Raw genomic sequence first — 17,009 nt, 5'->3', positions numbered from 1 at the left:
CTTGTGAAGCAGCTGGCGTGCCATCAAATCTAAATGCCATTCTTGACTGTCCAACGAGATGGAATTCCACACATGATATGATTGGATTTGGTTTAAAAGTGAGAGCGGGCATTGACATATTGTGCAGTTCTGTCACCGAATTGAATGATTTTCAAATCACAGCTAATGAATGGCAGGTACTCGAAAAATTACATAAATTTCTAATAAACTTTAAACTTTTAAGTACAAAACTTGGTGGAGACAAATATGTTACGTTACCGCTAGTCATTGTATCATTTAATCTCTTGCTAGATAAAATTGAATCCATGGTAAAACAGTTAGATGAGAAACCTAATCGATCTGAAGTGGATGAAAGGCTCATTCTAGCTTTCCAAGCAGCTCGAGACAAAATGCTTAAACATTACAAGAAGAGCAACTGGATTTATTGTACTTCTTTAATTTTAGACCCAAGGCATAAGGCTCAGACTTTTGACCTGACAATGTGGGGGAAGCAACTTAAAACAGAAAGTCTGCGCAAGTTCAATGAACTTTATGAAGAATATAAAAGTCTACACTCACTGAACAAATCTCTGGAATTACCAGAAAAAGACAATAAAGTATGTGATGAAGATGAAGACGTAATAGACTTTGATAAACTCTATGAATGTCCCTCGACGTCATCTGGATCTTGTCTTCAAGGCTTAGTGATAGACGAGTTGGAGGAGTACCTGAGAAAACCAAGAACTGCCAGCTCGGAAGACATTTTAGATTGGTGGAGGACGCATGAGACAGAGTATCCGATTTTATCGAAAATGGCCCGAGATTTTCTCTCAATACCTGCAACTTCAGTACCTGCTGAGAGGTTATTTTCTAAAGCATCATTAGTAATTAGAAAACATAGAAATAGGTTAAGTGATGAGTCAGCCAGATGGTTACTTTGTATTAATTCTTGGTCAAAAGAATTGATATAAAGTATCATAACCTAATGATAAAGCTGTTGATTTGTGTTGTATTTTATTTTTTATTCAAATAAATGATAAATCGTAAAACTCTTTTATTAAATTTCTTATAAGTTGAGGGTTCAATCTCTTTCTAGACAGATAAGTATTGTTCTTTAAAATACAGTCAAGTTATTGTAATTAATTTGTTTTTTTACATGTTTTAGCAAATGTAAGCTTATAAATCATAAATGTTTATTAAGAAACAGTTACTTCCATGGAAAACGACATATAGGTCAGTTGATTTTTCGAATTTCTTATCAAATCTTCAGTTATTTATTAATCTGCTTGATCTTTACTATGGCTATGTTAATTCAAGCTCACAATGTTCCAATTCTAATACGTTTTTCTAAGATTTAAAGTAAACTTTAATAAATAGTAATAGACTAATAGGTAATTGCAAGACTTGCAAGACTCTTGCTGCAAGACCAAGACCAAGACCAAGACTGGGAGCGCAAGACCAAGACCAAGACCAAGACCAGGTGTATTGGCGCAAGACCAAGACCAAGACTGGCTAAGTCTCGTCTTGTTCTTGCATTTGGGCAACACTAATATCCTATTAACAGGAGATAGTTTAAATTTGCTTAGCTGGCCCACAAAACTGCTGCTTAGCTGGCTTACCAATTTATAACGTTCTAATTGGTTATTTACGTACTAATTATATCTTATATATATATTTCTTGGTTTCGTGTGTTTGTGTATGTCACTGAACTCCTGCTAGATTCGTCCTAGGCAGGAATACTTTGAATGAATTTTTTGGTATACGTTTGGGTGGCAACCTGGTGGGTTTAGATTCACAAATTAGCCCGACAGATGGCGCTGGGGTCCGCTAGTATCTTATAACGATCGGCTCCAACGATTTTCATGAAATTTAGTATTCAGGGGGCTTCGGGGGCGATAAATCGATCTTGCTAGGATTCATTTATATTGGAATCTCAGAATATGTTTATATTGGACTATTTTTTTAAGTCGATTCATTCGCGGACGAAGTCGCGCGGGTCCGCTAGTTATATATAATAGCCCAATAGCTATTAGAACTTTTAGAAAAACTATAGTATGCATTTTTAGAACGCATAGAAGGAACACTTTTAATCCTAATAAAACAACCGTTGCCTCGGAGATTTATCAAGAATCTAATAATTCAAAGACTTCAATTATATCGATGAAATAACTTAAACGTAACGTAAATGCTTACAAAGTTGGGAGAAACAGCCAGTCAACTTCCCGCAATTAGGCACTCAGTTGTTCAGCCCAACGACAGTAATACATCATCAAGGATCCATTGAGATGTGATGGACAGCTTCGTGCATAACTGTGCAAGACCAAAAATTAAAAACAAAATCGGTTTGCGGCCGAATCTCATCTCATGGGTCTTGTCCATAAACCATCGCGATTAGGAGAAGAGTCCGTAGACAAAGCGCAGACCGACTCCTCCAATGTAAAATAGTGGTAATAAAAATATTATGAGAAAACCTTGTCAAAATCATAAATACTGAATGACTGAATGCCAGACAAGGCACCGTCTGAAATATCATTGGACCCTGCTTACCTGCATTGGATCGGCATCGTGACTCAATCCTTAGAATCCTTGTCTCTTAGAGAGGCAAACGGCTGTGCCATACTTCGGTGACATCTATACATAACTTATCGGCCGAATGGTCTTGTAAATTGGAATATGGGAAGGGTAATAATAGCATTTTTTCCTCGGTGATGAAAATCGGTTTCTCATTTCATGGCTCGTGTCCATAAACCTTCATGATTAGGAGTAGAGTCCGAAGACATAGCGCAGAACGTCTCCTCCAATGCAAAATATTGGTAATAACAATTATTTCGATGTACAGAAAAACTAAAAAACCTTGAATAAATCATAAATACTTAATGACTGATTAACAGACAAGGTACCGTCTGAAACGGATGATAATCATTTAAGCCTGCTCACTGTGATAATAACCCTATTATAGTAAAAATGACTACGTAATCGATAAAAAAGCTTGGGTTTGAATTATTGCTCTAACCAGGTTGCTCTTCTAATAATTTTAAATGACAATGTGAGATGGGGATAACAAAAAAAAACACCCGGCTAAGTTTGTTGTGGGCTTCTTTTTGGACCAGGACGTGTACCTTTAACCCTCGTAACTTTAGTTTTAAGTTTACGAATATGGTTATCGCCATCATCTCACTACCGTGTAATTCTCATGTACGCATCAAAAGTGTCACCTATGGGCCTATTTGAATAAAGTTATTTTTGACTTTGACTTTGACTTTGTTTACCTGCATTGGATCGGCGGCGTCGCGACTCAGTCCTTAAGTCCCCTGTCTCTTAAGAGATGCTGGAGCTGTGCCATACTTCGGTGACATCTCTACATATTTTATAGGCCGAATGGTCTGGTAAATTGGCAGATGGGAACGATACTAATAGCTACTTTTCCTTGTTGATAAGACCCTCTTTGCTTTTTGGTCGTGTGTCATTTAATCACATAATTCATTCAATGAACTGTCATGGCGGCCGTATTTGGCGGGAAAGCAATCCGCTTAAACCTTAACGGGTAAGCTGGGATACTCGATCTTTATTGCATTATACGATCATTGCATAAGATTTGCATTTTTTGTGCCCCGAGGCATGTTGTGTTGATTCTATCTTAATTTTCAATACGAGATCTCAATAATACTTACTAAATTTTTAGGCTTCCCTTGCGAAACTTAATTTTTTGCAAAGTTTTGTACTTGTATATAGAATAGTCTGCTTCGTTATTAGTTAGCATGCTCAACTACGGATCAAGGAGTCCTGGGTTCGAATCCAAGGTCACGCGAAAAATTGACACTTCTATTAAAGTAACACTTGTTTTTTTTAAATGCAATGATTGAAATGTTTATTTGTTTATTTATACTCTTTATTTGCATACAAAAAAAAGAAAAGGAATAAAACAGACAGAAGCAGTATACAAAGGGGCCTTACAGCTTAGCGATCACTTCCAGGCAACCTTAGGATAAGGAAAACAAAAGGATAACAATCTGCAGGTTGTGCATATTAAAAAAATACATACTAAGTAATACTTGAACTCGATTACACAAATAAAATTATACATAATATAATAAATATTATAAATATAATAATAATAAACTAATATATACTTTAACATATCATAAATACATTAATAACAGTTAATTCTATTACAAGTCGTCTTTAATAATAATCCTAATTGTTATCAAGTATATAATATATTGTAAACTATAGTGATTTTTGACAGATTTCTTAAATATATCCTTGTGTTTTTTTTAATATCTATATATTAAAAAAAAGCAAGGATGTTCATCTTTCGAGGCGCTCAGGCCGACTTTACTGGTCAATATCTCATCTAGGGACCACATGGTTAAGGTGAACGCCTCGGTGCTAATAGAGTAGTCCTTGGTGTCGTCTTTTTTATAGTCTTTATTGACGGATCGTGCTGATGGCGCACCTGATGGGGGGCCGAGTTCGAATTCCAGTACGCAGCTCTATCTTTTCTAAGTTATGTGCGTTTTAAGTAATTAAAATATCAACGGTGAAGGAAAACATAATCTCAATCTACATAATGTTCTCGAAGGGGTGTGAAATCCACCAATCCGCACAGGGCCAGCGTTGTGGATTACGACCTAAACGCCTTCTCATTGTGGGAAGACCCGTGCCTTTTATGGGCCGGTAAAGGGTTGATGTGATGATGAGGTTTTGATGAATGTGAATTTATTCTATACCGTTGACTTCCTGTTAATAAAACAAATAATCGTTAAAGCACTGCATGGTAGATCCAAACTCTGAATCAATCACAGAATAAAATAACCGTCTTTTTTGTTGTGCCTACTAGTATCTAGTTAATCAGCAAACCTACCTACTGCCTACCTATGCGTCCTAGAACTGTTACAATAGACGAATTACAATAAAAAGGCAGCCGTAGCATTCATCTTCGCATCGATCCGAGTCGACGGAACAATGAGAGACGCGTGGGCCCGCGCTCATTACGACAGGGTTTTATCTTCCGTGACGCCAGTTTCCAGGTGGGACTGTGTAGTAGCAACCTACTACGTCTTGGCCCACGCATCTTCGTTAACAAACCGAGTTTCTCGTTTTGCATCACTGCACTGTTGTTGATAGCAAAATTGATCAAGAAGGGATATTACGGGACCGATCTGTCTTGTTTATGTTATTAATCTAATTTCCTTTAGTATAACCCAATTCAACCGTTTAATGAAATGAAATGAAATATTTATTTTGCTAAATAGGGGTTAGTTATTGGTTTTTAGAATATAAAGTTCCAACATATTATGCTGATACATCATCAACAAGTACATAATATGTTCTTTTGATTTAAATGACATTGTGAGATGGTGATAACAAAAAAAACACCCGGCTAAGTTTGTTGTGGGCTTCTTCTTAGACCAGGACGCTTTTGGAACCCTCGTAGCTTTAGTTTAAAGTTTACGAATGTGGTTATCGCCATCGTCTCACTACCGTGTAATTCTTATGTACGCATCAAAAGTGCCAACTATGGGCCTACTTGAATAAAGATATTTTTGACTTTGACTTTGAAATAAATAAATCCAAACGCTGGGCCATCGTGGCACTGTGGGAGGATACCTGTGAATGTTAAATGACGTTGTGAGATGGTGATAACAAAAAAAAAACATCAGGCTAAGTTTTTTGTGGGCTTCTTCTTAGACCAGGACGCGTTTGGAACCCTCGTAGCTTTAGTTTTAAGTTTACGAATGTGGTTATCGCCATCGTCTCACTACCGTGTAATTCTTATGTACGCATCAAAAGTGCCAACTATGGGCCTACTTGAATAAAGATATTTTTGACTTTGACTTTGAAATAAATAAATGCAAACGCTGGGCCATCGTGGCACTGTGGGAGGAGACCTGTGAATGTTAAATGACATTGTGAGATGGTGATAACAAAAAAAAACATCAGGCTAAGTTTGTTGTGGGCTTCTTCTTAGACCAGGACGCGTTTGGAACGCTCGTAGCTTTAGTTTTAAGTTTACAAATGTGGTTATCGCCATCATCTCACTACCGTGTAATTCTTATGTACGAATCAAAAGTGCCAACTATGGGCCTACTTGAATCAAGATATTTTTGACTTTGACTTTGAAATAAATAAATGCAAACGCTGGGCCATCGTGGCATTGTGGGAGGAGACCCGTGCCCTGTAGTGGGCCGGTAATTGGTTAATATGTTGATGAAGATAAACTTGACGGGCACTATCAAGTACTTTATATATTGATATAATAAATAATAATAATAAATATACTACGACAATACACACATCGCCATCTAGCCCCAAAGTAAGCGTAGCTTGTGTTATGGTTACTAAGATAGCTGATGAATATTTTTTTATGAATATAATACACAAATACTTACAATATATAGATAAACACCCAGACACTGAAAAACATTCATGTTCATCACACAAACATATTCCAGTTGTGGGAATCGAACCCACGACCTTGGACTCAGAAAGCAGGGTCGCTGCCAACTGCGCCACTCGGCCGTCAAAGTACATATAAGTATGTATGTTACATATTTACGTACATATACATAAAGTATGTCAAATTTTCGATTTGTATATAATTTTTAGAAGATTACATTGTTTATGGGTAACGCTATTTAAATGTTAATATCTTATTTGTATTTATATGTGACTAGCTGTTGCCCGCGACTTCGTCCGCTTTTGTTTTTGTTTTTCGAAAGACATGTGCCTCATAAATGTAGCAGCACTTTACGAGTAGATATGTATTTAGGGTAGCTAAGCCTGGTGTAAAATAAAACAATTTCGTCCCCTCTCCCGAGAGAACTGAGCTTAATTTCGGGATAAAAAGCATCCTATATTACTTCTTATACCTTCTGGAATATGTGTACAAAGTTTAGTGATGATCAGTTTAGTAGTTTTTGCGTGAAAGCTTAACAAACAAACTTACATTCACATTTATACCATTAGTAGGGATAGGGATAGGGATAGGGATAGGGATAGGGATAGGGATTTACATATTTAATTGTCAAATCGTATTTATTGCACCACCTCCATCTTTTCTGTTTTTTCTTCCTTTTACGCCTTTGGTTGCCTGGAAGAAATCGCTATTTAGCGATAAGGCCATCAAATTGTACTCTCTTTCCTTATGTTTATATCCCTGTAACTACTTTTTTTCTTTGGTGTACAATAAAAGTGTATTCATTCATTTTCTTGACAGCCGGTTGGCGCAGTGTGCAGCGACCCTGCTTTCTGAGTTCAAGGCCGTGCATTCGATTCCCACAACTAAAAACTGTTTGTGTGATGAGCATGGGTGTTTATCTGTACATTATAAGTATTTATGTGTATTATTTTCATAAAAATATTCATCAGTCATCTTAGCACCCATAACACAAGCTTCGCTTACTTCGGGGCTAGATGGCGATGTGTGTATTGTCGTAGTTTATTTATTTCTTTTATTCGTATATGATTGCCATTGTAATTAAACTTTTAAAGGTTTAAAATGCACTCGATCTAGTGGAAATGAGCGATTTCTTATGTACTTAGGTCTAGCGCTTGGCTGGAATCCAACCTGGAGGTACATGAGAATGCAGCCTGAAGTGGAGCGCGTTTTTTTATACAGTAATAATTGACGGGCCAAGCAGATGATCCGACCTGATGGTGAACTAAAAGCCCACGACTATAAACATACCAACACTTCGCAGGGCATGTAAGGAGCAAGTTCCGCAATTTTCCGCTCTGAGTGCATCAATCTGAGGCCCGGGTGTTGAACCTCATACGCAAGTTATAATATCAGCAAGCTCGTCCTTCTGACTCGAACACAAAAAGCTGCAGAAACAACCACGGCGGTTGTACTTGCCGAGACTAGTTGTCACAAAATAGCTCTACTACTACATCATTTGCTACAAGCTCGTATAGAAGATTTACTCATAATTTGAAGGTACTCGTCAGAAGCCAGATCTTTGCGGTGTGTTTTAAAAAACGAGGAGTCAAAGCGCTTCATATGTGTGCAAAGTATCGTTACAATAGAAGTAGCCTTGCAGATCCTTAATATGCCCCACGGCTCCCATTACCTATTTTTATAAACGTGGCATAACGTCGGAATAGTTATTCTGTGTTTTGCCACGCTCTGACATTGAAAAGGTGCTAGCAGTTGCGTTGCAGTGTAACAAAACACTGCTTATCTATTCCGACGATATGCCACGTTTATTTCTCCTACTAAAATGTCAACTATGAAATATCATAGTCCAAACTAATCTGCTGCAATAACATATAAGTATACTTATGTTAGAAAGACTTGTTTGTTCGTTTGTAATCGTTTTTATTAATTCTGTCACTAATGTAACTAGAAAGCTTCTCTTCTTCTTCTTCTCTTATTAAAATGGAAGTGTCTGTTTGTAACGTCAATACTAATGTCTATACAAAAAAAACTACTAAGACTAATCTATCGTACTATCTGTACGGTCAATTTAAAGAGGATGATGGACAAGTTTGATTTGTACATTCTAAACAATTTTCTAAAATACGTTCTTAAAATAAGTGGTTCATGACTGACAAGAGTTAAATAATAAACATTTTGTCCCGTAGGAACTTATATCTCCTAAACTTCCAAGCAAAAATCAGATAGGTATGACTAAATAAAGTCGATAATGAGATATATAAGACAAAAAAACGATCAATTGTGCTAGTTAGCACACTTTTTGCTAGAAATAAGTAAAAAAAACTTAAAAAACATACCGCATACATAATGCGGTCAAAAATATATTTTTTTTATGTTTTTGAATAATAATAATTAATCCACATAAATAATATTATGTTTCCCTCCAAGGCACGAAACAATCGGTGAGCGAATTCGAAATTCGAATTACATTTGCTTGATAAGAAAAAGGAATACTTACGAGAATAATTTAAAAAAGAATCACGCTAGTCATTCGACATGTGTTTTTTTAAAGATGTTACTTTGTCTCTTTCTAAAGAAGTTTGATCTAAGAGAGATTTCATGCTCTTAAAGCCAATCCGATTAAATGAGAGAACAATGGTATGGCATATTACGTATTTTTTATGTTGCTCAGGTACGTTATAACTGACATGTGATAATATTTAAACAACACTGGTTCAAAGATACTGCTGACGGATTTAACACTTTTAAATTAGAAAAAAAATAAAATCACTACCTAACATAACAAAAACGATTTATTAATTAAGCAATAATAATAATACACAACACAAATAAATAAAATCTCAAAACCTCACTCGATAGACTATTTAAAAAATAAAATTAATTAATATAATTAATATGGCAAAACGAGAAATTGAGGAATACTTAATTTATTAATCCAAGAACGTCCAAATCACTGCACTGTCACGAGAATGTCCTGTCAATATACTCGTAGTCGAACTCTGCGAAGAACGAATCAAATGGAGAAAGCGAATCCTCTGCGAATTCTGAAGTCGTCTCTTGTTCCGTGGAGAATTCGGATAAATCCGAGCACATTGGAGAAGACCATCGCTCGGGGCGCGAACTCGAACTTCGGTCCGGGCTGGAGTCCCTTAGCGCTGTAGATAACGCTGTGATATATCTCATCGCTAACCGTAGTGTAGTAATTTTAGTCAACTTTTCGCATGGAACTGGGGTGCCTGTTATTTCCGAAGCGGGCACAGCGCGTCTTAGGGTTTCGAACGCCCGGTTTATTTCCCCCATCCGACTTCTTTCGCGTGCGTTGGCGGTTTTTCTTCTGTATTTACTGAGGGGTTGAGGAGTGCGTCGCGTGCGCGGCTCGCGGGAGCGCGCGGCTCGCGGACGCAACTGGTACTTGTCGTGATCCGGCATCGAGTGGTAGCGAGTGGTAACTTTGTGGACCGTGGAAGCCCCACGCGACGCCCGCGCACGGATTCCGCTTAAAAAATACGCTCACTCCGCCCACTTGCCCCGCTCCGTTCATGTATAGTCGCGGTGAAAACTGAAGAACTGTTCGATAATCATTAAAAAGCTTCATTTGATCCGTGACGTTTTCTATTCTTAGTGGGTAGGTAAACCTATTAATAAATTATTGGCCTTGCGCAAAGTTACGATATCTTTTTGCGCATAATTTTATCTAATTTAATTGAATTTGCTCCATTATGGAAATAGATAAAGTACCGTCTGCTTTACACAGAATAACTATAAATTAATTTTTGAAACATCACGTCAAAAAAAAGAACGATTAATAAATTACCGTTATTTTTCCGCTTTATTTTTAAGGACTCCAAAACGTTATGATATTATATACATTTATTTATATGTAATGGTTCTTAACTCTGACGTTTTGCTTCTTTCTATGATTCTGAACTGCTATTCCTTTTAACCAGAGAGAAGGAGAAGAGTTGTACCTACATGCGATAGTTCTGTTTCTTACTGTTATGTTTTCCAGAATAAGCATAGGGTAAAACTATTTAATAAGCCCCATTTTTTTTAAAGTTGAGCGTACATTGAGCCACCAGTTCTAGAAATCTATGCACTTATAACTGTCTCGGTGTCTAGGAGTTATCATGTTTATAGTCACGAGGACTTGCATTCGATAGTAAAGTGGGCCCAAACGGTTAGGTATACAACCCCAGCAAGTTTTTTTCCTTTACAAATATGGCGTTAACTGCATGTAATGTGTGACAAAATAATCGTACTAAGTTGTTAAATTAATTCATTAATCTTTAAAGAATTAGTCTTCTATAGCAGCTCCTTCTTCTGAGAAGAAAGAAGTCAGGAATCAGACTGACTGACTAACAGAAAACCTCTAGCTTTAAATCGCTAACATACCTACGCATATAAAATTTGGGGAAATATTTGGTTAGGCTAGGTCGGCTAAGTGGAGATTCACTTAGAAAGGTTTTTGTTATAATGAGTGGGGTAAAATATTATACTAACATATAAAGCTGAAGAATTTATTTACTACAACGCGACAATCTCAGGTATTACTGGTCCGATTTGAAACATTCTTTCAGTGCTGGATATCGATAAAGGCTATATCTAATCACGCTAAGACAAATAGGAGCATTGCAGCAAGAATGTTTCAAGATCGGCGGCGTAAGCGGTTAGTTTCAATAATTCCGTGAAATCATCCACGGACTAAATGTAAAGAAACAAATGTCAGGCCGTGCGCGTAGTGAAGGGGTAAACAACATTTTAGTCTTCTGCGAAAATTAGGGGAAAATTTAATTTTAGTCTTTTGTAAAAATTTAAAGGAAAGTACTGATAAAATACTGAAATAACCTAACTTCACCTCATCTAAAATCTTCACGACCTGTTATTTGTTTGTTTACATTTAGTCCGCTGACGAATTGGCCGCATTCTGATTGATTCTAATATTATAAATGCGAAAGTGCCTGTTTGTTTATAAACTCATGTCAGCTCAACCACTGTATTGATTTTGACGCATGGTACTTCTTATCCCGGAAAAGGGTCTGTTCCCACAGAATAAATAATAATAAATTTGCTTACCCACGTATGGCTTAGCAGCTATATTGTCTTTGATTATTATATTTAATACCTAGAGACAGTTTGCATCCTGACAGAGTTGAGTTAATTCATTTCGTGGGAGATTTGTTGTAAAAAGTGATCGAAGTCGCGGGCACCAGCTAGTATATCTTTAACAAGTACTTACCCTTTTAAGTTCACGTTTCTGTTACCTATTTATAACGTCCTTTGTAACGCAAATGAGTTATTTATGACTCATTTGGAATTTATTTTTGTCGCATGTAGGCAGGTTACTACGCATCATTGTTTCCTTTACGCGGCGAATTTCTAAAGCTACATCTCTACTAACAGTTTAAATATTGACGTAGGTACTCATTTTTATTCCGTTTTTCGGAAGGACTTAGCTGGTAACCACTTTAAAGGTTGTAACAGCGTCCCTTGGGAGATGGGGCGAGCGCGAAAGCTCGCCATGAGAAGAGCCGCAGTACTCGAGGACCTGTCTAAAAAATATATGTCTAACACCTGTAAAATTTAGTTTAGACATTGGTGTACAACCGGCATCCTAAGCTCTAAGCAAAGACTTCAAAGATTTATATTAATATTCAAAGCATTTCTGGCTAAACTTCTAGACGTAGCCTTACCCAAAGATGATAACATCGTCAGACTTACACATAAACAAGTATAATGTAGAGGTCACTGGATTTCAATTACTTTGCGTAGGCGCACAGTGTAAAGTGAATTTACAATCTAGGTAGCCTATGATAGGATCTACTTATTGCAATTTGTGATCACAGCTTTTACCCACAGAGGTGTTAATTTTTCTCCCTCTTTTATCGTTTTATTCAAGCTAGCTTTAATCTGTGGTTGGTAAACGCATGTAGATTCAATCGTTGACTCGATGACGGATTCTCGAATTCATGATTCACTTTTTCAAAAGATTACTATACTATATCACTTTCCTCTATACAAATATAATTTAAGTAGGAACCATCACAATTCGCATACCATTATTCATTTAACCTAATGTTTTCATTCGATATTCGTGTTGTAATATTTCGGTTTATCAGATTACCACGTCACGTTTATCTCGCGAGATTGATATTTTACCGTGACTATACTTATGTACCTATGCTGATAATGAAATCCAGAGAAGATAAGCCATTCTTGGGCAATGTTTTTTACTTCAAATTCAAATATGTTTCATTCATGTAGTCCTTATCACAGGCACTTATGAAGCGTTTATACATTTAACATGTTACCACTAATAATTAGGTGATATCTGCATTAGTTAACTTAAAACTAAAGGTAGGAAGGTTCAAACTCGCCCTGGTCTAAGAAGAGCCCACAACAAACTTAGCCCTGTTTTTTTTTGTTATCATCATCTCACAGTAGTTAATATTTAGTCTTATAAGGTACTCGTACGTTACCTGTTATAGATAATAATCCAGGGTTTAAATTAAAAAGGTATTGGATAAGCCTTCTGCAGTAATGAAAAAGTAAAGGTTGCCTTGTTCGCCCTGTGCCCAACAGTGGGTTCTCCAGGTTTTAGCAGGTGAGTAACTAAATGTTGTCGACATAATCTCATCAGTTATTAGATCATATGCTATTTAAAATGAAAGTTTTTCTTATTATGTATCTAAATGAAATGAAATGAAAATACACTTTATTGTACACCTAACAGAAATTAAATTATAAACAAAAACAACACAATAAAACACAGGTACAATGGGCGGCCTTATCGCTAAAAAGCGATCTCTGCCAGGCAACCCAATCAAGGAAAGGAAAAAACAAAAAAAAAACACAGACTTAAGGGTTAGGTTGTACACAAGAGAAGAGCAGTTAACAAATTAAAAATAAATATATATATCAATTACTATATCATACAAAGTACAAGCCAACAACACAAAGAAAAGTGACTCCGAAGCAAAAAAAAAAAAAAAATGACGAATTAGGGTGGCATAAAATGTTTTTTAAGGAGTCTTTTAAAAATCGGTAGTGACTGCGCGCGCCTAATTTGAAAGGGGAGAGAGTTCCATAGCCGAACAGCTTCAACTGAAAAGGATTTAGAATAGAAAGAAGTACTATGGGAAGGAATTTTTAGTATAAGATTATCTTCAGAACGGAGAGAGCGACAGTGAGAATCACTGAGAAACTCAAACCTTTCTTTAAGATATGGAGGAGTAGCTGGATTGAACAGAACACAGTATAAGAGAGTATATGAACTAACTGTTTTAGGTTGCCTTATTAAAAACTTTATCCAACCATGGATGGTTGCCTAGATTTTATGTGAAAATCTTAAAAGCAGATAGCATTCTGGAGACTCGGACATAGCAAATCGCGGAAAAGTAACCAGGGACTGTTCCCGCAGGAATTGATTTCTTAACTTACTTTCACGAAAACAAATCATTAATAGAGAAGTATGGACAGTGGATAAAATAATTATATCTTCATCGTTTGCCATCTTCGTAACGAAGATTGTGACCCGAGTGATGAGTACCATATAAATATCACAGCCATAGAAATATTAATAAAAACATTTCCTTGTTATTAAGATTTCCGTGAAATATATAGTCCAACCATTTGCGTTGCCTGGGTGCTCTCTGCCTACAGTACAGGTATATTTGGTTGGTGATGACATTTATAAATAGAAGTAAAAACATTGCAGGCCGGAATTACACCAGGGGGAGAAACAAAAGGAAAGCAAGTTGTCAAATATAAAGTTTTCATTTAAGTACGCGACGATACTCGGTCACAATGAATGAACAACAAGGCGCTAAGGCATGGTACTGATCATTTTATACCATTTGCATATTGATTTCGGCATTTCCGCTCTAAGCCGTGTCTAGAGGTGGCTAATTAATACTTGACCTTGGAAGAGCTCAGCTTCAAAAACAATGCGTAGGCAAAGGCTGATTAGGAATTGTGCCTAGCGTAGGTGCAATACGTTGTCTACTGTCGCATGCTTAAATAATAGGTTTTTAACTCAGGATCTAGTGCTGCATAAAATCTTTTTAAGGTAGCTGATTACCCCGCTTAGTTACGTAATTTTTAAACCTTGCCTTCCGAATTTATTTATACTCAGATTTATTAGGACTATTTCAATTAAAGATTTGAACTGTTTAAATATAAAATGTATAGAGAAGCAGTCAATTATTGTTTGACTTTAGAAGGAACAAAATGCGTTCAAAAATGCGTGGGCAAAGGCTGAGTAAGTATTCTGCCAAGACTCATTATTCTACCGTCGCGTCGTTTAGGTTTTTCACAAGTTTCAACTCTTTACTAATGACCCGAAAACGTTATTTTATTAGATTACGTTAAATAAAAGTAAAATTGCGGACTCTTAAAAGCATTGAGGTACACACAGAAATTTAAAAAAAAAAGTTGGCGGCAAGATACAGCATTAGAAATTCAAATTCAAAGATCGAACCTTGAAGGTGCTTGGTGGACTGTATCTTTACTTTACATGTTCTTTTGTTCCCTCGAGAGAACAACAATCATATTTTCATAAATACATGTTAAAAAAATAATTAGATACTTAGTGCAATTAAAAAATAAAATAAGCTACCTAGATTTCTAGAATATATCCACATCGTCGAAAATTTACTAAACATTCATCTGCTACATGTCAACTTTAATGCGTCATTTAGATTTAGAATTATTGTTGTATTTGGACAGAACGCGAATCTTGCTCGACATGAAAAACGAGTGCGAAATTTTCCTAGACCAATTAAACGAGAAAACGGTAAGTAAATTTCCACCATTCAGGTACTTACTTGAAATCGACGTCATGGGTTTGCTAGAGTTATTCCCCGAACTCGGGGAACATTTGATTAAAGAACCGCTCAAATGGCAAAGATACTGTAATGATATTCTGTACGCGTGCCTTAAAACCTCAGACAATGAAATGAATCAACGCATACAATCATCACAAGTGGCTGTTAATATTAGACTGAAGAGTTTCCCTCATGTTTTATTCAATTTCAAAATGAGACACTACTCAGGAATAGTATCTTTTAAGGGTTTACTCATTAATGTGTGCAAGCCGACGAACTACGTTTACCACACCGTGTGGTCATGCCCTGAAGAGTGTGAAGGAAATGAAATTATCTTGCAATTCATACCAAAAACTCCCCCTAAATGTTATCTATGCAGAAGCACTCTCTTTGAAAACAGCGGCCTAAGACGATGCGATGAACAGGTCGAAGCTACATTTAAATTTAAGAACGATTTGCTTCCCAAGAAATACACTATAATTAACGATTTAATTGAGAAGCTGAAATTAGGAGATACTTATTTTATTAACGCTGTTGTTTTAAAAAAGGCAACTGCTATTTGGAGCTTGGAAGTAGCTGTCATGCATCCTGCACCAACAACATCGCCTATACCCAAATATATAACAAAAATATTTGACGCATGTGACAGAAAACCATGGATGTTTACCTACTGTCTTGCTTCCAGGATTGGTGTTAAAGTTTGCCCTGCAGACTGCTTTGTGAATGTCAAAATAAATCTTTTGCTAAGTATAATAAGCATTAGAGCTCAAAATTGGTGCGGTTCGAGAATATTACATTGCTTGGCTGCAGGTCATGATACCCGTTACGTGGCAGAAATTATGAGGCAAGCGTGCCTACTAGCGAATTCAAACGTTCTATTAGGAACATCCAATTGTTCCGTAGCAACAGCTCTGATAGGAGCATCTGGGGGAGTCTGTGTTATGCCGTTACCTTTGCAAGTTTACAATCAAAAACAAATACATTCAATTGTAACAGCCATTGAAACTGGCGAAATTCAACATGAAACTGGTAAAGTGAAATTAAACTGTGCAGTATGGGCACATGGTATGGACTTCAAAAGGATTGTCCTGTACGACGTAGCTAGAGTATTCGGTACAGTTTGCCGCGCTGATTACGGTGAATACACAAATGAATTAGCGGATTTCATTCTGCAACAAACAATAGAACCCTTTAAAACGACTACAGAAGACAAACAAACTTTGAATGACATATCAATTTACATGGATATAGTAGGAGGTATAAAGGTTTCGATAGGTGAAGAAACGCAACATCTCTTAAGCAATTACTTTCTAGCTGCCCGTAGAGAGAAAACGAAAGCTGTTTCGGCTGGAAACATGGAATCCTTAGTTACAATATGTGCTATGTCTGCAAGACTATGTTGTCGATCTGCTGCAAATATTGACGATGCCATTTTTGCTATTTGGTTGCATGCAAGTGGTATGGCAGAACCAAGATTTGCTCCAGATGAGTATCTCGAAACACCTAACGATATAAATAAACTTAATAGCGTTATTGAAAAGTTTGTAGAGTGGCTAGAAAATTTTACTGGTTGCTGTATTGTACAAAAGTAAAATGGAATACTATCTAGCTTTTTGTTGATAAATTAAATAAATATAAATTTTTAAATAAAACGATTTATTTTATTCAATAAAAAATACATGTATATAAATAAAAACATAATTGAATTTTCCTTAAAGTAGTTAATTTTTGTTATGTAAAATTTTCAATTAGTACACTGACTAGACCAAAACTTTATTCGAAGTTAATAATTAACATTAATTTAATAC

At 36.3% G+C, this 17,009-nt stretch overlaps 2 protein-coding genes across 2 annotated transcripts; one reads left to right on the top strand and one right to left on the bottom strand.

Moving 5' to 3' along the window:
• Positions 1-9,226: 9,226 nt before the first annotated feature.
• On the bottom strand, positions 9,227-9,974 carry LOC120631496 (helix-loop-helix protein delilah-like). Its single transcript, XM_039901108.1, has one exon. The coding sequence runs from the start codon at positions 9,806-9,808 to the stop codon at positions 9,341-9,343; it is 468 nt and encodes a 155-aa protein (XP_039757042.1). The 5' UTR covers positions 9,809-9,974; the 3' UTR covers positions 9,227-9,340.
• Positions 9,975-15,050: 5,076 nt separating this feature from the next.
• Positions 15,051-16,793, top strand: LOC120631781 (minichromosome maintenance domain-containing protein 2-like). The gene has a single exon (XM_039901460.1). It carries the CDS (start codon positions 15,051-15,053, stop codon positions 16,791-16,793), a length of 1,743 nt encoding a protein of 580 aa, XP_039757394.1.
• Positions 16,794-17,009: the final 216 nt, after the last annotated feature.

Source organism: Pararge aegeria, chromosome 18 (genome assembly GCF_905163445.1).
Source record: "Pararge aegeria chromosome 18, ilParAegt1.1, whole genome shotgun sequence".
NCBI classification, from domain to species: domain Eukaryota; kingdom Metazoa; phylum Arthropoda; class Insecta; order Lepidoptera; family Nymphalidae; genus Pararge; species Pararge aegeria.
Note: the sequence above shows the minus strand (reverse complement) of the source record. Positions and strands in the feature narration are given on the sequence as shown.